General features: G+C 46.2%; 2 protein-coding genes across 3 annotated transcripts in view; both read left to right on the forward strand.

Annotated features, from left to right (window-relative positions):
- Positions 1-24,194, forward strand: part of ZBTB12 (zinc finger and BTB domain containing 12) — a 107,314-nt gene that overhangs the window by 69,378 nt on the left and 13,742 nt on the right. The gene's annotated exons all lie outside the window — the stretch shown is intronic.
- SLC44A4 (solute carrier family 44 member 4) overlaps positions 1-24,194 on the forward strand; it is a 61,994-nt gene that overhangs the window by 2,901 nt on the left and 34,899 nt on the right. Inside the window, exons 2-7 of the mRNA XM_082209669.1 lie at positions 15,027-15,075; positions 17,093-17,166; positions 18,462-18,540; positions 21,507-21,606; positions 22,028-22,156; positions 23,124-23,184. Of these exons, the coding sequence (XP_082065795.1) occupies positions 15,027-15,075; positions 17,093-17,166; positions 18,462-18,540; positions 21,507-21,606; positions 22,028-22,156; positions 23,124-23,184 (492 nt within the window). The remainder of the gene's footprint in view (positions 1-15,026; positions 15,076-17,092; positions 17,167-18,461; positions 18,541-21,506; positions 21,607-22,027; positions 22,157-23,123; positions 23,185-24,194) is intronic.

Consider the following 24,194-nt stretch of genomic DNA (forward strand, 5'->3'; position numbering starts at 1 on the left):
AGTTGTTCGGAGACCCCTCACAAAACTGCCGTTTCCCAGGTGGTTTAACAGCCAAATCCCTCTTCCCAGGAAACTCTGGAAGAGCAATAGGGGTTTCCTAACAACTCTCAGCACACTTCACAAACTATAGCTTCCTGGATTCTTTTGCGGAGAGGCGTGACAGTTTAAAGTGGTTTGATACTGCTTTGAATGTGTAGCGCTGATGGGCCCATAGTAACAAATTCAGTTAGAGCTGTGGCCATTCACAACATTGAGGATTGTGCTTCCTGCACCAGGTGGACATGAAAGCTGATGCCACGACAAAACTGGCTGGCCTTTAAGGTGCCACAAGCCATTTTGTTTGTCCTGCTGCAACAGGCTGCTTTGCTGGAAATCATCCCACTTCTGAAAACCTTTGGGTCTCCTCCTGCTTGCAAGTTTCCCACAGTTGACCGCATGACATTATTGTCGTCGAAAGGCCGGCTGTGTTTTCCCCAGGCTTGCCATTCTTGGGAGAAATCCATTTTAAAAAAACCAAAAACTACTTGGCAACCTGTAATTTATCATTATTTTTATATCCCGCCTTTCATCAAAGGGGCTGGAGGTGATTCCCACCTCCCTATTCTGTTTTCACAATGACCTTGCAAAGTGGTTAAGGCTGAGAGATGGTGAGTGGCCCACAGTTGCCCAGTGAGCTTAGTGACTGATTTGAACCCCAGTCTCCCCAGTCCCAGTTCAGCATTCTAACCAACAAACCACACTGGCTCCACCTGTCTGTGATATTTGAAATATCCAGAATTTTTTTGCAATATTAAGTTCCCAACATCATGCCTTCTTCATCTTGATACCATTTCTTTTTGGGAAGGTTCATACCTAAGACTCAGTAATCCTCTCTGTCTTGCTAACAGCATGACAACGGACTGAGTCCAGCCTACTTTACTCAAGTAAAGGTAAAGGTAAAGGGACCCCTGACCATTAGGTCCAGTCGTAGCCAACTCTGGGGTTGCGGCACTCATCTCGCTTTATTGGCCGAGGGAGCCGGCGTACAGCTTCTGGGTGATGTGGCCAGCATGACTAAGCCACTTCTGGTGAACCAGAGCAGCACACGGAAACGCCGTTTACCTTCCTGCAGGGGCGGTACCTATTTATCTACTTGCACTTTGACGTGCTTTCGAACCAAGCAACGGGAGCTCACCCCATCGTGGGGATTTGAACCGCCAACCTTCTGATCAATTGCTGTACTCAATTACAATAATGTTAATTATTTTAACATTATATCTCTTGCTGAGTCGCCTTCTGTTAATGAAAAGAGAGTAGAGTGTCAGGCTGTGTGTATAAAATTAGCAAATAAACAGCTATTCCAGGAAATCAACAGTCTACGTCATAAGTTGTTTCAAGGCATAATAGCTAAACGTTTAACACCAGTTGCGTGGTTACTGGCTGTAAAACACTTACACAATATTGCGAGTTGAAGTTATCCACTTCAGGCTCCTTCCTGATCCTGGATTCCACAAATGCCTCTATCATAGCTTTCCCTTCCTCGAAACCGTCCTTGGAATTTATAGTGTGAGGGCAGCATAGCCATTCCTATGAATAATGATTTTGGGTACATTTTGGCAAACACCCCCTTGGCAAACACTAATATTTTGGTGGAGAAATGCAGGTCTTTCCGTTGTCACTTGGAAGGAGGAAACCAGGAAGTGAGAGAGTGGACAGCTCACTCTGAATGTAAGCAGGCAAACAATAAACAGGAGAGTCATTTTGAAGGAATCATTTATATATCTTCCTAACTTTTGGTCGTCGTCTTGGGATCAGAGTTCAGAGAATAGGCCAAGAGCCGTGGGGGGGGGGGAGGAGGCATAGGGCATAATGCTAGCATCTCTCCCTCCTTGTGTGTCTTTCCTTTCTTTCCTCTGGAGCAGCGGTACTCAACTTGTGGGACCCAGATGTAGTTGGACTACAACTCCCATAATCCCTGAGCTCTGGCCTTGCTAGCTAGGGGTGATGGGAGTTGTAGTTCAACAATATCTGGGGACCCACAGGTTGAGAAAGGCTGCCAGTCTGGAGGAATTTTGGGGAACTTCCAAAAGACCTGTTTGCTGAGCAATCCATCCTGGTAGGTTTGTGGTGGAGGTTCGGGTGAGGGTTACATCCCAGCAATGGTTATCTTGCACTTTTCCTGCAAAGTGTTTTACTCATCCTGTAAAGCGGGGATAGGCAACCTAAGGCCCGGGGGCTGGATGCGGCCCATTTGCCTTCTCAATCTGGCCCGTGGACGGTCCGGGAACCAGCATTTTACATGAGTAGAATGTGTCCTTTTATTTAAAATGCACCTCTGGGTTATTTGTGGGGCATAGGAATTTGTTCATTATTATTATTATTTTCAAAATATAGTCCGGCCCACCACATGGTCTGAGGGATGGTGGACCGACCCACGGCTGAAAAGGGTTGCTGACCCCTGCTGTAAAGTAACTTTAGAGGCCTTTAAATCTTTCATTCGGCAGAGCATGAGACTCTTAATCTCAGGGTTGTGGGTTCGAGTTCTGCACTGGGTAAAAGATGGGGTTGGACTAAATGACTCTCGGGGGAGGGGTGGTATCCTGGATCTTGTGGGGGGGGGTTGGGGCAGGCAGTGGTCCTAAGGCAAAAGGCTGGAGTGTTTATCCAGGAGGGTGTGTAGCTGAACAAGATCTAAAAGGTGAATAAGGCGGATATTTGCTCACCTCAGTCCAGACTGAGACAAGGAAGTGCAGCAGCCTTTCGCTGGCAAACTATAAAGTCAGTCAAGGTTATTATAGAAAGGGCAGTTTCCTGCTTCAGGGAACAAAACTCTCTTTAAATGGAAGCACAAGATAAGCTAGCTTTGATTTTTGTTTTATTTAACTACATGTATATACATGCTGGAACGTAACAAATACTTCCGGTTAGTTTACCAGAAATATTGGTGTTATCAACAAAAAGCAGTTGAAAACAAGCAGTTTAAAAACATTTGAAGAGCAATTAAAACCAGCAATGAACAAAAAAGGAGATTAAAACGTGTCAACATGGTTTGTTTTTGTTTTATTATTTATTTTGGATTCTCATGTCGAATTTTGCTGTTGTGAACCACACTGAGATCTTCGGATGAAGGACAGGATACAAATTAAATTTTTAAAAAACAGTGAATAAAAATGATAATAAAATAATAATATATGGGCTAAGTTGTTTTAAGCAGGTACTGAAAAGCGTACAGTGAAGATGCCCGCCAGATATCAAAAGGCAGGGAATTCCGGTGTTTCTGTAGATGGTAGTTTCTCCAGTTTCTCTCTGGAGCTTTATTGATAGGGGTTAAGTTGCCAAAAGGCAGTAGTCATTGCCACAGCTTGTGGCAGTGAGTTCCACAGGAATTTTTGCACTGTGTGGAAAAAACCACCCTTATTTTATGTCCTCCTCAAATCTACTGACAAACAACTTCACTAGGTGACACCTGAGTACTTATATTGGGAGAAATTTCTCCCTCTCTCCCCCCCCCCACTATTCTGAAAACCTGAAATATGATGACCAGCTGTGATCTCTCAGTGAGATGAGGTAGAGACTCTGCACGGGCTCAGAGGTACCTTCTTCTTTATTGTGCCCCATGTTATTTAGAGTTAAGTTTTATAGCTCTGAATCTCTGGACCTTTGGGAACAGAATGCCTCAGAATAAAATATCGCCCATTAAAAATAGAGGGACTTCACCTTTCTTGCAACCCAGACACAAAACACACCGGGGTAACATGGCGATTTGCACCTGCCACATCTCCATCAATGAACGGGAAGCTTCAGGTCTCCTCCTCCTCCTGACAATTCAATTATTTAGCATTCCTCCTGATTGGCTTGCACAAAGCTTATGCGGTGCCGCGATGATACACAGCCTTTGTTGAGCATTCGTTCCAGTTTGTTCACAGGGCGGTTATATGGCAAGGAGCATTCACGCATCTCCTTGCTACTCATTCACCTGTTCCACACTTCACAGTGGATTTCCCTGCCATGTTCCAAACTGCAAAAAGTCTACCTTTTGCACTTTTGGGGGGATTTGTTTCACTAGAGGGATAGAGTGCTTTAAATGCACCAACTTAAACCTCCTGTGTGCGCTTGGCTCGCTCCTGCAAAATACCTGAAACTGTGAAGACACCCTAAGCAAATGCTGTACTTAAATAAATGCAGAAGCAAGCAGGAAGGAATTGGTTCATTGCTTTTGTGGTTCTTATGGGGAAACATTGCCAGTCAGATGCATGGCCAGAGCGGTTTGGTATGAGGAAACCCAAGGCTTTTTTAAAGGTGTACTACACTGTTTCCGCTTGGTGTCCTCACACTTGTTTATTTAATGCTTTTCTATCCTTCCATTGTCCTCCCTGCTGAGTTCCGCAAGGGGAAAAGCCAAGTGTTCAAGGGGACAGTGGAGGCGGAATAAGGAGTTGGCTCTGACCTGGCAATGGCTCTGGCTCCAGCCACTGTTGCATACCCTCCAACATTTGTTGTTGTTGTTTAGTCATTTAGTTGTGTCCGACTCTTCGTGACCCCATGGACCAGAGCACGCCAGGCACTCCTGTCTTCCACTGTCTCCCGCAGTTTGGTCAAACTCATGCTGGTAGCTTCAAGAACACTGTCCAACCATCTCGCCCTCTGTCATCCCCTTCTCCTTGCGCCCTCCATCTTTCCCAACATCAGGGTCTTTTCCAGGGAGTCTTCTCTTCTCATGAGGTGGCCAAAGTATTGGAGCCTCAGCTTCAGGATCTGTCCTTCCAGTGAGCACTCAGGGCTGATTTCCTTCAGAATGGAGAGATTTGATCTTCTTGCAGTCCATGGGACTCTCAAGAGTCTCCTCCAGCACCAGAATTCAAAAGCATCAATTCTTCGGCAATCAGCCTTCTTTATGGCCCAACATTTATCCAATGACAATAGGGACGCATTCCATAATAACAATGTTATAAGCAAAACTACTCCATTTCCCTTATGGAGTATTCCAGAGCACATATGCAGTGGTACCTTGGGTTACAAACGCTTCAGGTTACAGACTCTGCTAACCCGAAAGTGGTACCTCAGGTTAAGAACTTTACCTCAGGATGAGAACAGAAATCCTGCCGCGGCCACAGGAGGCCCCATTAGCTAAAGTGGTACCTCAGGTTAAGAACAGTTTCAGGTTAAGAACGGACCTCCGGAATGAATTAAGTTCTTAACCTAAGGTACCACTGTAGAGTCCTTAAGTGGGTTCCCTATTGGTATGAGAAATAACATAGGCCAACCAGAATAGATTGAGAAGCAAAGCGGCTAGTAAGCCTGATCTTTATTAAAGGAACTGTTGCAACAGGGTCCCCACTCACCCTTTGAAGGAGGGAGGAGAACCCTGAAAAATGGTGTGCAAGCCCCTATATAGGCTTTTGAAATTGCCCACCCTGTAGCCCAAGACCCCCCTCCAAAAAAAATCATACATACGTAACAGAAGGAGGCAGTCTACAGCTGAAATCCTATTTGCCAGGATACCTGATAATAGTCACTGGTTGCATTACCTGGGCAGTCTGGCCATTCTTTTGTGATAGTTAATACTTTAGTTCCTGAATCCAGGTCACAGGCTCACCCTATTCATACACAAATACACGCCCTTACGACAGGATTTGCCACCAAAATGACAATGGGAAGACTTTCCCCATTTTCTTCCCTTACTGCAGAGGAATATTTGAGGTTGTTGGGATAGTCAAAATGGCTTCAGGATTGCTCTCCCATACCATTTCAGAAACATGGTTCATATATTTTCATATGTGTGCATTTATGAATCTTCTATATTTGAGACCTTAAAATTCTTATAACAACAATAATCATTTTATTATTTGTACCCAGTTCATCTGACTGGGTTGTCTCCAGTCATTCTGGGCAGCTTCCAACATATATAAAAACATAATAAAAACATTAAACATAAAAAGAAAACTTCCCTGTACAGCCTTCAGTTGTCTTCCAAAGGTTGTATAGTTACTTATCTCCTTGACTCTGGGGTTGCATAACCCCACACCCTCCAACATTTCTTTCATGACAATAAGGGATGTCCTAAGGAAAAGTGGGGGACACTGTGGGTTAAACCACAGAGCCTAGGACTTGCTGATCAGAAGGTCGGCGGTTTGAATCCCCATGACAGGGTGAGCTCCCGTCGCTCGGTCCCTGCTCCTGCCAACCTAGCAGTTCGAAAGCACTTCAAAGTGCAAGTAGATAAATAGGTACCACTCTGGTGGGAAGGTAAATGGCATTTCCATGCGCTGCTCTGGTTCGCCAGAAGTGGCTTAGTCATGCTGGCCACATGACCCGGAAGCTGTACGCCGGCTCCCTCGGCCAATAAAGCGAGATGAACGCCACAACCCCAGAGTCATCCGCGACTGGACCTAATGGTCAGGGGTCCCTTTACCTTTAAGGAAAAGCGGGATAAAACCAGAAACTGGAAAATAGAGAGGGTCTCCTGTTGGTTCTGCTGCCTTTTCACTTATCAGTCACCACTGTATGATATGACCAACTTGGGCACATTAATTTAAGTAGGCCTACTCTTAAGCGAAACGTGTTTGGCGGATGCAGCTGTGAGTTGAGAGGAAATGGTGTCTTTTTCTTGTTGCTTTTGTTAAATGTCCAGGAAGCAGAACCCCTTGGCGATGGACCGCCAATTGCGCAGAGATCTAAAAACAAGTCCCAGTCTACTTTTGCACTCACCGTTGGGTTCCATGGTTCCATGAAAGTTGATGGCGTTATGGCTTGAGAGAGGTTTTCCTGAAAGTTATATCTCTTGTCATAAACTGGATTATGCAGACCCTAACCATCCGAATGTATGCTGCTCCTCCTGCCACCAACGTCCTGAGGACAAGCCCAGAGCAATTCTGGCCTGAAAGCAAAGGATGTTTCTTCATCTCTTTCTCTCCAGAACTGTTCAGGGTGAGGCTTCATTACTGTGAATGGCCTTCGGACCTTAGGGAAGCACTCCCCAGCCATAAAACACTTGAGCATCCCTCAAGGCAGCCATTTAAAACTGCTCAGGGACAGATGTAGGTTTGAAGGTCAGGGGCCTTCAAAGCAGAGGACCCCAGCAGCAGGGAGGTGAGTGTAGCCGCCATCTTGATTTATCATCTGTGCCCTGGAGCTAATTTAGGGCTGCCCCATGTCCTCTTTTCCCAGGACGCATCCTGTTTTTCATGCGCATGTAAAAGGAGAGTAGTCATAGCGATCCATAGTTAAAAGTAGAAGTTGGCGAATGTGTCCTCTTTTTTTGCTCTTCAGACTATGGCATCCCTACCCATACAGTGGTACCTCGGGGCCTCCTGCTGCCGCCGCGCCGCCAGAGAACAATTTCTGTTCTCACCCTGAAGCAAAGTTCTTAACCTGAAGCACTATTTCTGGGTTAGTGGAGTCTGTAACCTGAAGCGTATGTAACCTGAAGCGTATGTAACCTGAGGTACCACTGTATATGTCCCCGCTTTTCTTGAATGAATGCGTTCAATCCTTCACGAATCTGGACACTCCCTTTTTTAAGTCATCTAAGTTAAGCATTCTAAGTTATCCATTCTGAAGGAAATCAGCCCTGAGTGCTCACTGGAAGGACAGATCGTGAAGCTGAGGCTCCAATACTTTGGCCACCTCATGAGAAGAGAAGACTCCCTGGAAAAGACCCTGATGTTGGGAAAGATGGAGGGCACAAGGAGAAGGGGACGACAGAGGACGAGATGGTTGGACAGTGTTCTCGAAGCTACAAACATGAGTCTGACCAAACTGCGGGAGGCAGTGGAAGACAGGAGTGCCTGGCATGATCTGGTCCATGGGGTCACGAAAAGTCGGACACGACTAAACGACTAATCAACAACAAGTTAAGCAGTTGAGGAACTTTACAATGTACAAACCTAGCGTTTAGTCCTTAGCTGAACCGGGCTTCATCTATGCCCCGGTGACCAGGTATTGGCCCTTGATTTGTAGAGCGGCCAAACTTGTCGGACTAGAAATCTGAGTGTTTCCCATGCTGAGCAGCCTGCAGAGGGAAAGCCTTCCTCTCTAGGGAAAGCCTGGAACGCTCATTGCCCTGCTGTACCCATTCATTTTATGCACTCGCAGTCAACAGCAAACTAATGACCGCCCATAGCATTCCTCTTGCCGCCTTGTAATTACTATGATCTATATGGTAAATGCATATAGATCATAGTAATTACTATGATCTATATGGTAAATGCGGGACGCGGGTGGCGCTGTGGGCTAAAGCCTCAACGCCTAGGGCTTGCCGATCGAAAGGTCGGCGGTTTGAATCCCCGCGGCGGGGTGCGCTCCCGCTGCTCGGTCCCAGCGCCTGCCCACCTAGCAGTTCGAAAGCACCCCCGGGGGCAAGTAGATAAATAGGTACCGCTTACCAGCGGGAAGGTAAACGGCGTTCCGTGTGCGGCTCTGGCTCGCCAGAGCAGCGATGTCACGCTGGCCACGTGACCCGGAAGTGTCCCCGGACAGCGCTGGCCCCCGGCCAATAGATGTGAGATGGGCGCACAAACCCCACAGTCTGTCAAGACTGGCCCGTTCGGGCAGGGGTACCTTTACCTTTACCTTTATATGGTAAATGCAGTGTGCTGGAGTTGCGCAGGGCAATTGCAGGTCAAGGGGTAAGTCTTGGGGGGGAAGGGGGAGGGCTTGAATTGGTGGGGCTTACAATCCGATCCTGCCTGTATTGACTACTACAACATGCCACATGTGGGGCTGCCCTTAAAGTCAGCATGGGGTGGGGCTCAGAAGGAAACTGGCAGTAAACCACACCGTGCAAGTTGGAATTGACTCTTTGTTTATCTTGTGATTTAAAAAAAATCAAAACATGGCGTCTGGGAAGATGGCGTCCCGGATTTTGGCTTCAAAGTGTTCAAATCTCCTTGTGAGAGATTTGTGGGATTTCCTTCTATGCTTCCTGGGTGGAGGCAACTCTTTTCCCTTATGCGCTTTCTGTGAAGAGAACCTCCCCGCTTCTGTGTTTACCATGAGGGAAGGAGCCCTTTACCTCTTTGCAAAGGATTACTACAGATTGCGGCTACTGTGTGTGTGTGTGTGTGTGTGTGTGTGTGTGTGTGAGCAAGCCCTAACACAGGCATGTCCAAAGTCCGTTTCGGGGGCCTAATCCAGCTCTCTGGTCAGTTTAATCCGGCCCCTGTGGCAGTTTATTTCCTGCGGTAAAATCCTAAAAAAACCCTCAACCCTAAAAAGCTCAACAACGTCAATCATAAAAAAAAGCTCAAAAATTGTGGTTGGCCCTTTGGCCGGCCCTCACGGCCCTTCACTTGATCAAATCCGGCCCTCTTTGAAAAAAGTTTGGACACCGCAGCCCTAATACAACACCGGTCCTGAAAGACCTACATTGGTTCCCAGTACGTTTCCGAGCACAATTCAAAGCATTGGTGCTGACCTTTAAAGCCCTAAACGGCCTCGGTCCAGTATACCTGAAGGAGCGTCTCCACCCCCATCGTTCAGCCCGGACACTGAGGTCCAGCTCCAAGGGCCTCCTGGCGGTTCCCTCACTGCGAGAAGCCAAGTTACAGGGAAGCAGGCAGAGGGCCTTCTTGGTAGTGACGCCTGTCCTGTGGAACGCCCTCCCATTAGATGTCAAGGAAATAAACAACTATCTGACCTTTAGAAGACATCTGAAGGCAGCACTGTTTAGCGAAGTTTTTATCGTGTTTTTATTATGTTGGGAATTGCCCAGAGTGGCTGGGGAGGACCAGCCAGATAGGCGAGGTATAAGTAATGAATTATTTATTTATTTATTTATTTATTACTAATGCGGACCTACCCAAAGGCTGCCTAGAAATGTCCCTTCATCCAAAGTGTAGCCGTGTAGCTCCTAATAGGAGAACCTCATACCAGGCATATAACCACGAAGGCTGAACTGAGAATCGCATGGAAGGCTTCCCATGGCATTTATTTATTTTATTTTATTGTTGTATGTGGGAAGGCCCCTGTTTTGATCCCCGGCGCCTCCAGCTATGGCTGGAGAAAACCTCGGCGCCTGAAACCCTGGAGAGCTGCTGCCAGCCAGTGCAGGCGATACTGAGCAATGGTCTGACTCGGTATAAAGCAGCTTCCCACGTTTCCTTAGCCGATGGTTTTGATGTTGGAGCTTCTCGTATTTATCAGTGATGTTTTTATGTGTTGCGATCTGTCTTGGGGAGGGCTATGGCCCTTGAAAAGTGTATTAGCAAACCAGTTAAAATAAATGAATATAACTCCACACCTATTGAGAGCTCAGGGAGTCGTCCTTTTCTTATGCTGCAGAGAGGTTAAGGTGTGGGTAGGCAAACTAAGGCCCGGGGGCCGGATCTGGCCTAATCGCCTTCTCAATCCAGCCAGCCGACAGTCCAGGAATCAGCGTGTTTTTACCTGAGTAGAATGTGCCCTTTTATTTAAAATGCATCAATGGGTTAGGGACATCACCTTGCCAACAAAGGTCCGTATAGTTAAAGCTTTGGTTTTCCCAGTAGTGATGAATGGAAGTGAGAGCTGGACCATAAAGAAGGCTGATCGCCGAAGAATTGATGCTTTTGAATTCTGGTGCTGGAGGAGACTCTTGAGAGTCCCATGGACTGCAAGAAGATCAAACCTATCCATTCTGAAGGAAATCAGCCCTGAGTGCTCACAGGAAGGACAGATCCTGAAGCTGAGGCTCCAATACTTTGGCCACCTCATGAGAAGAGAAGACTCCCTGGAAAAGACCCTGATGTTGGGAAAGATGGAGGGCACAAGGAGAAGGGGACGACAGAGGACGAGATGGTTGGATGGTGTTCTTGAAGCTACCAGCATGAGTTTGACCAAACTGTGGGAGGCAGTGGAAGACAGGAGTGCCTAGCGTGCTCTGGTCCATGGGGTCACGAAAAGTCGGACACAACTAAACAACAAAACAACAACAAATCTCTGGGTTATTTGTGGGGCATAGGAATTATTTTTTCAAAATACAGTCTGGTCCCCAACAAGGTCTGAGGGACAGTGGACCGGCTCTCTGCTGAAAAAGTTTGCTGACCCCTGGGTTAAGGGGACAACACTGGCGGCAGTCCTTGCAGGTGATTTGTGGATGGCAAGATGCGACTGGAGCATTGAACGTTTGCATGTGGGTATCAGCTTCCAAGTTTGGCACAGTGCCAAAATGAAAATGCCCAGGTGTGTGTGCTATATGCAAAAGAACCCAGGTGCTCAGCCAATACCTGAGGGTTGATGTCATTCCGGGGAAGAAGCTTGTTTTCAGTGATGTTTTTGTATTCCACATCGGCGGCTGCTATAGTCTTTTCTTGCGCCTGATGCCCTCCGTGGCTCAGGTTACAGTGGCTATTTCCTGGTTTGAGTTTTACAGCTCTCCCTCGCTTATCTCTTGGTAATTGAGTCTAATAGCTTCGCTATCAGCGCTGCCATTGAACTCATCCAAGTGACGGGCATGCTCCAAATTCTGCTCCATCTACTTAGGAGACCGGACAATTCCAGGCCCTGGGTCTTTCTCAGAGGATATAGCTGTCAATGAATAATAGCCATGAAGGCTTTTCTCTACCTCCACAGTCCGAGGCAGTAACGTCTGTGAACACCACTTGCTGGAAACCTCAGGCAGGTAGGGTGCTCTCGTGCTAGGGTCCTTCTTGAGTTTCCTACAGGCAACTGGATCATTCCCAGTGAGGTTTGGCTTGGCTGTGAAAATACTTCCCTGCAGATTAGGGGTGGGTATCCGTGAAGCTGAGGCTCCAATACTTTGGCCACCTCGTGAGAAGAGAAGACTCCCCGGAAAAGACCCTGATGTTGGGAAAGATGGAGGGCACAAGGAGAAGGGGACGACAGGACGAGATGGTTGGACAGTTTTCTCGAAGCTACCAGCATGAGTTTGACCAAACTGCGGGAGGCAGTGGAAGACACTAGAGGAGGAAGGGGGCTGGGCTTTGTTGGTGCCAGTAGCAGCAGCGCTTGAGCGGTGGCCATTTTAAGCAGCCCCTCTCCAGAGCCCTTTCGTGCACCACTCATCGTCCCTCCGCCGCTGCCAGCCCCTGCTGCTCGCAAGACACAGGTAAGCAGCCACCAGGGCTCGTGGTACTCTTGCATCATTTCCCCCACAAAAAATATAGTCTGGCCCCCCACAAGGTCTAAGGGACAGTAGACCAGCCCCCTGCTGGAAAGGTTTGCTGACCCCTTATAGAAACTGAGGGATTCCTGAATGCTTGGGGAGGGAGGTGGATTTTATTACTATTATTTATTTATTACATTCGTATAACACCTTTCATCCAAAGATCCCAGGGCAGTTCACAACACAAAAATATGAAATGAGAACACAGCAAACTTTTCCAGCAGGGGGTTGGTCCTTGTGAGGGGCCAGACTATACAGTCATACCTCTGCTTACAGGCGCTTCAGCCGCTTGGGTTTTTTGGGGGCTGCAGACCGCTGAAAACCAGAAGTACCAGAACGGGTTACTTCCGGGTTTCGGTGGTCGCACATTCACAGAAGCACTAAATCACGCTTTGCACATGCGCAGAAGCGCCGAATCGCAACCCGTGCGTGCGCAGACGTGCATCCCGCACGGATCACATTCACAACCCGAAACTGTATTTTGAAAAAAATAATAATGAACCAATTCCTTTGCCTCACAAATAACCCAGAGGTGCATTTTAAATAAAAGGACACATTCTACTCATGTAAAAACACGCTGATTCCCGGATCGTCCGCGGGCCGGATTTAGAAGGCAATTGGGCCGGATCCGGCCCCCGGGCCTTAGTTTGAATAAAAAGATCACGCTCCCAGTGAGGCGGAAGGAAGCAATCCTTCCACCGGGCCATATTTGCATGGCAATTTGACACTGGGGGAAATAAGGCAAGTATATAATCTGGAGAAGACGCTTCTCGAGTTGCCTGGGTTGTACACCCACAAGGGACTCTGGACATTCAGGGAAGGCTGTGGTTGCTTACCAACCAGTCTTTGTTGCATCCTGTTGCACTGTGTAACAGGCCGGCCACTAGCCCAGGAGGCAGGGCGGCAGCCAGGCAGTGGCAGCTCCTTGGCTTGAATAAAAAAACATCCACCTTCTGGAAGCAGCTGGTTGCGGCAACTTGGCTAGTTTCTCCTCGAAGGAGGGAGCCAGTTTTCCAGTTTACGTGCAACCAGGCTGCCTGCTAAAGTTCTGCTCTTGTTGTAGAATTGCAAGCTGCTCTAGGGCTGCCTTCTGTGCTGTTATGCTGCCTCCAGCCCCTGGGAGGGACCTTTGGGGAAGGCCAGGCAGTCAATGAATAAAGCACAGCTGATTGGGATTCATACCTTTTGAGAAATACTTTTCTTTCTTTTTAAAATATATTTTTATTAAGAATTTCAACATACCGTATTTTTCGCTCTATAGGACACACTTTCCCCCCTCCAAAAATTAAGGGGAAATGTGTGTGTGTCCTATGGAGTGAATGCAGGCTCCTTGGCTTCAGCGATAGCAATGCGAAGCCTCCGAAGCGCAGAGGGAGCGTTCCCTCCGCACTCCGGAGGCTACGCGTTGCTTTCGCTGAAGCCTGGAGAGCAAGACTCTCCTGGCTTCAGCAGAGAGGGAGAGCTGCGCAGCGCCCCTTCAGCGAAGTGGGAGGAGAAATTGAAGGGGCTCCGTTTCTCCTGCCGCTTCGCTGAAGGGGTGCTGAGCAGAGAGGGGGAGAATTTTTTTTCTTGTTCTCCCCTTCTAAAATATGGTGCGTCCTATGGTCGGGTACATCCAATAGAGCGAAAAATATGGTAACAGTTTATCCAAAATACATCATCCTCATTCCCCCCCCCCCATTTTTCCCTCTCCCCCCTCCTCCCCAAAAGAAAAACCCACCCTCCCCTCCCCGGACTTCCCTCAGCTCCTCTCTCTGGTTTTTCAGCACATATTATTCTCTGCATTTTATAAAATTGTAAAGATCCTTAATTTATCTATCTATATGTCAGGGAACTGCCATCGCAGTCAGGAGTGGTGGAAGGGCTCCTGAGCGATGCCGGAGAAGGTCCCAGCAGGAAAAGCGGGGACTAAGTGACCGGGGAAGGAAATCAGCGTTACACCAGGGAGAAAGGCGGGCAGAGGCGGGTTTCGGAGGGAGGGCTCCAGGACTCTTCGCCAGAGACCAGCGGGGAGAGCATTGGTCCTCCACTGCCCACGCCCACCCTGCGCAGAAGACTTCCGCGCAGGGAGGCTAGGCGGAGACTATCCGTCAAGGAACTTTTATGTTGGAAGAAGTTCAGGAAACGCCCACTGACGGATTCTGCCAGTGACTGAGACAGACGCAGAATCAGGACTGTCCAGCCAGGGAAAGGTTTATCCAGGCAACCTCACCGAGAGTGGCGGCAACTTACGCATGAGCAACCCCCAATTCCCATTACACTATATGTTACCAATAAAAAGTTTGTGTATGTTTATTCAAAACCTGCCAAGGATTCCAGTTCATTTTGTTGTTTCTTTAAGTACTTTGTAAAAGGTTCCCATTCTTCTTTAAAGTCACAGTTGTCCTTATCACGTAGTCTGTGTGTCAATTTCGCCAATTCCACATAGTCCATCAATTTCTCTTGCCGCAGTTCTTTGGTTGGAATTTCCTTGTTCTTCCATCCTTGTGCTATTAAGACTCTTGCCGCCGTTGTCGCGTACATAAAGATGTTTTTCAGTTTCCTTGGCAGGTCTTTCCCTACAATCCCTAACAAAAATGCTTCAGGCTGTTTTACAAATGTTAATTGTAAAATTAAATACTTTTCTATAACTGACATGGTGAGGGGAAAGAAAGTTGCTCCAAAGGCTTTGCCGTGGCTCTGGGTCCGAACAGTAAAACCTATATAAACCCATGGATGGCTCCGTTGGTAGAGCATGAGGCTCTGGATCTCAGGGATGTGGGTTCGAGTCCCACGTTGGGCAAAAAGATTCCGGCATTGCAGGGGGTGGACTGGATGAACCCTGGGAGTCCCATCCAACTCTACAGTTCTATGATTTCAAAGCCTCCACATTTCTTGCTGGGACATAGTAGATATTTCCTCCTGTACTCTATTTACTCACCCACCCCCATCTCTCTCTCACCAGGGGACAAGTTGAAACATGACCCGACTTTCCACGGCCCCATCAAAAATAGGTAAGAAACGCTTTGCGCATGGGCAGGTGAATTGGCTGCAATCTGGAGTACTTGTGTGGTGTCTTTGAAAGCGGCTGAGAGGCAAGGAGGCCTAAGAGGAGAATGGGCAGGCTTAGGTTCCAACTGCAGGGAACCTGTAGCCCTTCAGATGTTGCCAGATGACAGCTACCGTCACCCCTGACTAGGAATGTGGGATTATTATTATTATTATTACATTTGCAGCTAGGTCTATCCAACTGACCCTTTCTGAAACAATACGGGAACTGAAACACAGCCATTTTGCACAGTTCTCCCTTACCCGAATGTTATGATGCTGTTTTCCAATCAATGCTTATAAAAAAAAAACATAAATTAGGGGAAAGTGTGAATAAAACTGAAAAAATTCCCATCTGTTTATTTGATTGCGTTTATATCCTGCCTTTTCCTACAAGGGGCTCATTCATGGTTCTCCCCTTCCTCATTTTTTCCTCACAACAACCCTGTGAGGTAGTCAAAACAAAATAAAAAAATTCCTTCCAGTAGCATCTTAGAGACCAACTAAGTTTGTTGTTGGTATGAGCTTTCGTGTGCACACACACTGAAGTTGAAGTGTGCATGCACACGAAAGCTCATGCCAAAAACAAATTCAGTTGGTCTCTAAGGTGCTACTGGAAGGATTTTTTTTTTATTTACGGCAGACCAACACGGCTACCTACCTATAACTAAACCTGTGAGGTAGCTTATGCTGAGAAGTTCTGACTGGCCCAAGGTCACCTAGTGAACTTCATCGCTGTGTGGGGATTGAAACCCTGTGGGATTAAATGCCGTGGTACCTCGGGTTACAAACACTTTGAATTACAGACTCCGCTAACCCAGAAGTAGTACCTCGGGTTGCTTCAGGATGAGAACAGAAATCGTGTTCCAGCGGCAGCAGGAGGCCCCATTAGCTAAAGTGGTACCTCAGGTTAAGAACGGTTTCAGGTTAAGAACAGACCTCTGGAACAAATTAAATTCGTAACCAGAGGTACCACTTTAAGGAAGATGAGAACCGTGCACAGTCATACCTTGGTTGTCAAACGCCTTGCAACTTGAAAGTTTTGGCTCCTGAACGCCGCAAACCCAGTAATGAGCGTTCTGGTTTGCGAATGTTTTTGGGAAGTCGAACGTCCGACACGGCTTCTGCGGCTCCTGTAGCCAATCGGAAGCCACGTCTTGAGCGCCTTAGTTTTCAGAAGTCAAACGGACTTCCGGAACAGATTCTGTTCGAGAACCAAAGTGTGACTGTATGCCACATTGAGCTCCTTGGAGGGAAAGGTAAGATATAAATGCAAGAAATAAATGAAGATAAAATAAAGGAGAGCAAATGCTGATTGCATTCCCTGGACTGATTCACATTCTGGATATGGGAACATTGGCGATTTTGGCTTCCCGTCGCCTATATTCTCCAATATCCCTAGTGATGACTCAGTTATGTGAAGAAAATTTTCCTCTGGCCCAGTGGTGTGCGGTCAGTGGAATAGGGGGACTAGAGTAGTCCCTTAAATGTTCCCCTGGCTCCTCCTTCCCAAACCCTACGGAAAACTTCACCGCACAACACTTATATGGCCTATTTAGAAGAGAAGAAGAAGAGTTTGGATTTGATATCCCACTTTATCACTACCCTAAGGAGTCTCAAAGCGGCTAACATTCTCCTTTCCCTTCCTCCCCCACAACAAGCACTCTGTGAGGTGAGTGGGGCTGAGAGACTTCAGAGAAGTGTGACTGGCCCAAGGTCACCCAGCAGCTGCATGTGGAGGAGCGGAGACGCAAACCCGGTTCCCCAGATTACGAGACTGCCGCTCTTAACCACCACACCACACTGGCTCTCTTGTTTAGAGTAATTCAAGCTGGCTGGGGCTGATAGGAGTTGTAGTCCAGAACATCTGGAGGTTGCTGAAGGCTGAGCCTAGGGTGAGTGTTTTTGGGGTCCGAGCAGACTCCTCCATCCCCATTTCTGCTATTTATTCATACATGCCTTTCTGCCGTCCTTCTGTTCCAGGAGCTGTACTGACATTATCTGCTGTTTTATCTTCATGGTTTTCATCGCTGGCTACATCGTGGTGGGGATTCTGGGTAAGTAGTGCTAAAAGTAACAGGGCTTGGAGATGAGGGCAAGGAAGGTGGAATCAAGTTGGGACAGTGGCGTAGCGTGGGGGGTGCAGGGGGGGCCGGCCGCACCGGGCGCAACATCTGGGGGTTAGGGGGCGCAAATCCACAGGTTAGGGGGCGCAAATCCACGGGTTAGGGGCGCAAATCCACGGGTTAGGGGGCACAAATTACTTGCCTTGCCCCGGGTGCTGACAACCCACGCTACGCCACTGAGTTGGGAGCTATTGTTTCGCCAGGCAGACGCAGTTTGTCTGGAAGCTCTGCCAGCTTCAGTACATGACATGCGAACCAAATTCACTCAGGTTGTTTTCTTCCTTCCTTCTATTTTTTTAAAAAATTTAAATAGATTTTAGTGATACATCAGATCAACAACAACAAAACAGAAAAACAAAACAAAAACAACATACAGCAATAAAAAGAAATTAAAAATTAGATAATGAGAGTAAAAGTTACAACCAACAAAACTTAAACATTTACACCACATAAATATAAATAACGTAAAGTTTTGACTTCCTTCACCCTGATATCTGCTTTTTAGTTTATTTCTTTTCAACTGTTTCCTTTGTGAATTATTGTTACGATTGCCTCACATACATAACTTAAGAGTCATAAACCGTCTTGCAGAAATTAATCAAACACTCAGGTTGTTTTCGTTTGCACGCTTGATTTTGGGCACAATCGCAGTTCAGTGCCAGCGGAAGTAAATAAGTTGCAAAGTGCTGCCCTTTGTGCTAAGACGCGTTTTACCATTTACAGACACCGTAATTGTAAGAGTCTTCAGCATAAAAACAAAAAACTGCAGTGTTATGAGATAGAAACTTGCTGTGTATTTTACTAATGCCCTGAGACCTGAAAGAATATACTGTATTGATCCTTGGCACAGACCCTCCAAGTGTCCCTATTTTCCAGGGACAGTCCTGGATTTACAGAAGCTGTCCTGGTTTCTGAATGTCCCACTTTTCCTTAGAATGTCCCTATTTTCATCGGAAAAATGTTGGAGGGTATGGAATAGGATGTCCCAAGGCTTTTTTTCCAGCTGGAAATCACCAGAACTCAGTTCTGGCACCTCTCAGGTGCCATTCTAAGAGAACAAGGGAGGTGTTCATGGTGAGTTCCAACACCTCCTTTTCTATAAAAATAGCACTTGTCATTGTCCCGCCTTTGAGTCCACCCCTAACCAACACCACCTCACAGCGCCTCTGTAAAAATGTGAGTGCTTTTCCTCACTTCTATTATTCTTTGTTTCCTCTCAATCCCAGCCTGGCTGTACGGTGATCCCCGGCAGGCTATTTATCCCAGGAATTCAACTGGAGCATATTGCGGAATTGGCGAAAACCGGTAGGTACAGAGACCCACGGGAAAGAAGGGGGAACCAATGGCGAAGGGTGCATTGTCACAGGGAGCGTGTTTAGTAAGTGCACAAGACTGGAACCCATGGCCAGAAACGTACCTTGGCCTGGCAGAGCCATTTTCTTCCTCCTCCTTTTCCTCATCGATTTAACTTGTTTTTAGTTTTTGCTTCCTTCTAACATTTGTGTTTCCCCTTTTGTCAACAGTCAAGTCTTCCAACGAAGCCGCTGCTTCACCTTTTTCTTCTTCATTTTACGCATTTGCTGTGTCCTTTTCCCAGTCTCTTTCTTTACATGACTTGCACCCACCTCCTTTTGGTAAAACCTATTTTGTGTTTCGCAACTTTCTGACTAGTTGCAGGACCTTAGGCAGACCTAGCAGAGTAAACACAGAATCCATGGAAGCAATTGGCGACTTGGCTGCAGACAGGATAGACAAAGTAGGAACCAGGAACTTGTAGTTAGGTGTTTATTATATACAGTGGACTATTTACAGGAACAGAACAGAACATGGATCTTTAGCTAGCTCTCTCTAATACGACTCACAACTCCTACACTGACACACAGAACTCTGAACCTCTGAACTCACACATTCCAGTTAGTAGGCCATTAATTATCACTCCCTTGAGAGAGCTTGACCAATCAGGGAGCTGTCTCCATGACTCTGTTATCACCAGGCAGACTTACTCCTTCAGATTGCCTTCTGGCTGTCTGCCAAACCTTAATTGACTCTGTGTGAGTAGCTGCACGTACACAGTTTCCCAACACCTCCCCCCCCCCCGAAATCCTTTTTACTGTGCATTCGTGATAGGAGGGTTGGGAGCAGAAATTTGAAAGTGAATCTATGAAACGCTCACTTTCCAAAACGGTATGAGAACCCGGAAGCATAGCCGTCCTTCAGAATTCTCCCTCATCCAAACTTTGCTATGCAAGTGATGCGTAATGATGTATCACTTAAATACCATACAGAAATGCATTATATACGGGGAAATCTCTTGCTAGTCAAAAAACGCATCTCAAAAATGCGTTTGTTAGGAGAAATTCACACTAAAATTTACACTTTTTTAAAAAAAAGAAAAAAGAAATTTGCACATCACTGCGGAAGTGTGGAGAATGGAATTTGAGATTTGTTGTTGTTGTTGTTTAGTCGTGCTGACTCTTCGTGACCCCATGGACCAGAGCACACCAGGCACTCCTGTCTTCCACTGCCTCCTGCAGTTTGATCGAACTCATGCTGGTAGCTTCGCAAACACTGTCCAACCATCTCGTCCTCTGTCGTCCCCTTCTCCTTGTGCCCTCCATCTTTCCCAGCATCAGGGTCTTTTCCAGGGAGTCTTCTCTTCTCATGAGGTGGCCAAAGTATTGGAGCCTCAACTTCAGGACCTGTCCTTCCAGTGAGCACTAATGGCTGATTTCCTTAAGAATAGATAGGTTTGATCTTCTTGCAGTCCATGGGATTCTCAAGAGTCTCCTCCAGCACCAATTCTTCAGCGATCAGCCTTCTTTATGGTCCAGCTCTCACTTCCATACATCACTACTGGGAAAACCATAGCTTTAACTATATGGACCTTTGTTGTCAAAGTGATGTCTCTACTTTTTTAAGTAAGGAATTTGAGATAGAATGGGAAAATTCAAGAATTAAAACAGATATTTCCTTCCATCCCTAACTTGTGATGATTTGAGCTCGTTGATGGTATCAGGGCGGTTGTACATGATCCAACTTTCAGTATTGGCCGCATCTGCACTATATGTTAAAAGCACCGTGATACCAGTTTAAATAATCATGGCTCCCCCTAGAGAATCCTGTAAACTGTATTCTGTCAAAGGTGCTGAGAGTTGTTTCCCTCATAGAGTTGCGGTTCTTGGAGCTCCCTGGGAAGAGTGATTGGCACTTGGATACCTCAGTTGGTAGAGCATGAGACTCTTCATCTCAAGGTTGTGGGTTCAAGACACACGTTGGCCAAAAGATTCCTGCCTTGCAGGGGGTTGGGCTAGATGACCCTCGTGTTCCCTTCCAACTCTACAGTTCTATGATTGTTAAACCACTCTAGGGTGCATTTAACCCCACATTTGTCCATGCCCCGGGCCCAGTGGACGTTGCTCCTCCCTTCCATTTGCCCTGGGAAGAAAGTTTCTCTCAGCCCTTGGCCCCTGAATTGTTGACTCTGCCCCTGCCTAAGATACGGCCTCCCCTCACGGAATACTTCCATATTGCCGAACTAACAGGGAGGATAAGAGGAGATATGGTACAAAAAGTGAATAAGGAGTGGGCTATCTTTAAGGAGTGCATCAAAATTTATGTGGAAAAAATAGAATTTCTGACAGATATTGAGTGAACCCAGAAAATGACTAGAGTGAAAGGAGAGCAAAGTCAAGATAGAAGAAGAGATTAAAGAAATAATGAAATGCGTTTAAGCTAGTTGGAAAAATAAAGGAGCGTAACAAGAATGGCTGGAAGTCAAGTCACTTGGTGGGTTTCTGTGTGGGGTAGGTGTGTAGGTATGTTGATATGTACAGTACAGTGGTACCTTGGGTTAAGAACTTCATTCGTTCTGGAGGTCTGTTCTTAACCTGAAGCACCACTTTAGCTAATGGGGCCTCCCGCTGCCGCTGCGCCACCAGAGCACGATTTCTGTTCTCAACCTGAAGCAAAGTTCTTAACCCAAGGTACTATTTCTGGGTTAGTGGAGTCTGTAGCCTGAAGCGTATGTAACCTGAAGCATATGTAAACCCAAGGTACCACTGTATAGGTAGGTATTATATAAAGTAGGTATGTTTTATGTTATGAAAATAAGGTAGTGTGTTGTGTATGTGTATTGTGTAAGTGTTTTATATGTTAATAAAATTTAAATGAATAAAAAAGAAAGAAACGAAAAGATACGGCCTCCCCTCTCCTCCTTATCCTCTAATTATTTAATCTGGGTTTGTTTCACTCTCCCTCTCTGTGTTTTGCAGAGGCAAACCTTTCGTTTTCTACCTCAACATTATGAAATGCGCCACAAGCTTCAACGTCATATCAGCTGCGATGAGCGGATTGCAGTGCTCTACACCGCAGGTAAGAATAGTGGGCGGGCTCAGGAGTTTTAAAATAATAACAAGGAAGTCAAGCACAGGTGGAGGGAAGACACAGGGCAAGAAATAAGAAATGGATAAATGTTGGTACATAATGAAATGTGAACATGTGAATTTATGAATATAATGTATATGTATCATTATGTAAAGATTTCATATATGTATTGCAACATTAATAATAAATAAAATAAAATAAAATAAAATAAGAGTAGGGCCATTGTAAACAGTTGGCAACCCTAACTGCCAGAGAAGGCGAAACCAAGAAAGTGAGAAGTGGGCGCCTTGACTTCTCCCAGACTCCAGATGTGACAGCTGGAAATTCTGTCAGATCAAAGCAATCAATAATCTTTGCAAACCCCTCCAGCGTTTGTTCCGTGCTCTTGCCTTCCTTTCCCTCTCTCCAGATCTGCGTCCCCTCCTGCCCTTCCAAGTTTTGGGCGGTACCTCCGCAGATTATCCGAAAGGATAAACCCGAGGGCATATGGGACCAGACCCTGTGCCAGCCAACGATTAACCTCACGACGACCAGCCTGGTAAGTTGGCACCTTTTATTACGGCAGGTTAGTTCTTCACCCCCACCCATTTCTCCACTCCGCAAGCGTACAGGCCATAAGAAGAGATCTCTGCTGGATCTGGCCTGTGGCGCATCTAGTCCGGCCTGTTCTCGCAGTGGCCAGTCAGATGCCTTGACGGGACGTCAACAAGCAGAACTTGAACACAACAGCCCTCTCCTCCTTGCAATTCCCAGCAGAAGTACAGTGGTGCCCCGCAAGACGAAATTAATTCGTTCCGCAATTTTTGTCGTCTAGCGAATTTTTCGTCTTGCAAAGCACGAAATCCCATAGGAATGCATTGAAAATCAATTAATGCGTTCCTATGGTCAAAAAAAGTCCAAACAAAGCCAAATTTGGTACAACAACAGTTTATTAACTGCTCTTTAAAGTCACACATACTGTAAAGAGCAGTTCAAAAATTTAAGGGAAAATAAATTAACTTTATAAACAAAACATGTCTTTGTTTTTAGTCAAAGAAAAAAAGTCGTGAGACGTTTTCGTCTTGCGAAGCAAGCCCATAGGGGAAATTCGTCTTGCGAGGCAAATCGCGAACGGAAAAAACTTTCGTCTAGCGAGTTTTTTGTATTGCGAGGCATTCGTCTTGCGGGGCACCACTGTATATTCAGAGGTCTTCTTCTTTGGCAATCACTCATAGACGAGTAAGATTGTCTTCCATAAACATGGTTTTAACAATGAGTCCGTAAGTGATTGTGGAGGCCAATTCTGGATCCACACGTCCTTCCACAGTAGATCACATAGTAAGGGAAGTTGCTCGCCCAAAGTCTCAACGTTGCATAGAATAAATGGGTTAATTCGGAGAAATTTGCACTAAATTGCTGGGAAGAGCCAGGTTGGCTGAAATATTTTTAGATGGTGGTGGTGGGGATATCTTGAATGAATGAAACTGCACCAGAAAGCAAATTTTAACTTCCTGTTTAATTCACAGAGTGTATCAGAAATTCTCCACCTGCAACTTTGTCCAGAATTCACTGTCCCATCCGAGCCAGGTGAGCACATAATCAGGGTTCAGTCTGCTCACAAGCCCCCAGTCCTTTGACTGACGTTTCATCTACCTTGATGAGCAGCACAGGAGAGGATTCTGCTGGGTCTTTCGTGGCTTCAGCACTGCCAAAAGGAAAAGCAATGCCTAGCAAAAAAATTCCCTTGTACAACTTTCAGTGGGGCTTGGACCCTCTCTGTACCCTGAGGCCAAATGGACCAGTGGTCAAACTCTGTATAAAGCAGCTGTTTATGTTCCAAGGAGGAGTTTAGGGAGCGAGGACTTCTCGGTTCAATGAAAATATTGCAGTTCATGTTTGAAATATGTATGCCTCTGTATGTGAATTTCATGTGTGTTTGAATTTGCTGCTGTGATTTTATAATTTATTCAGTTAAGAATTTGTACCAGAGAGCCAGTGTGGTATGGTATCATGGTTAGAAGTGGACTGACTAAGGTCCAAGTTCACTTAAGGGACCTTGGACCAGTCATTCCCTCTCAAGCTAACTTTCCTACCTTGCAGGGTTGCTATGAGGATTTTTTTTAATAAAAAAGATGAAATAGAGTGTGAGGTAATAACTCAGTGCTCCCATGTGCTCTGCGAATAGAACGGATGTCGGACTGATTTCTTCCCAAAGCTTTTTGTGTCTCACCCCACGCTTTCATTCATATTTTTCCTTTGAATCATAGAATCATAGAATCATAGAGTTGGAAGAGACCACAAGGGCCATCGAGTCCAACCCCCTGCCAAGCAGGAAACACCATCAGAGCACTCCTGACATATGGTTGTCAAGCCTCTGCCTTGCAGAGAAAACATTTGGTCAGTCTGGGAGCCAAAATGGTTCCAGGACTGCTTTCCTGTGCTGCTTCAGACATGTGGTTTATATATTTATGTACGTGTTTGCTTGGTACATTTATGAACATTTATTTTATATATATATATATATATATATATATATATATATATATGCTTTCGTAGATTTTCACGGGTACAGGAATGCAGGTTTTGGTGTCTTCGGG

The sequence above is a fragment of the Podarcis vaucheri genome, assembly GCF_965113315.1.
Source record: "Podarcis vaucheri genome assembly, chromosome: 2".
NCBI lineage: Eukaryota > Metazoa > Chordata > Lepidosauria > Squamata > Lacertidae > Podarcis > Podarcis vaucheri.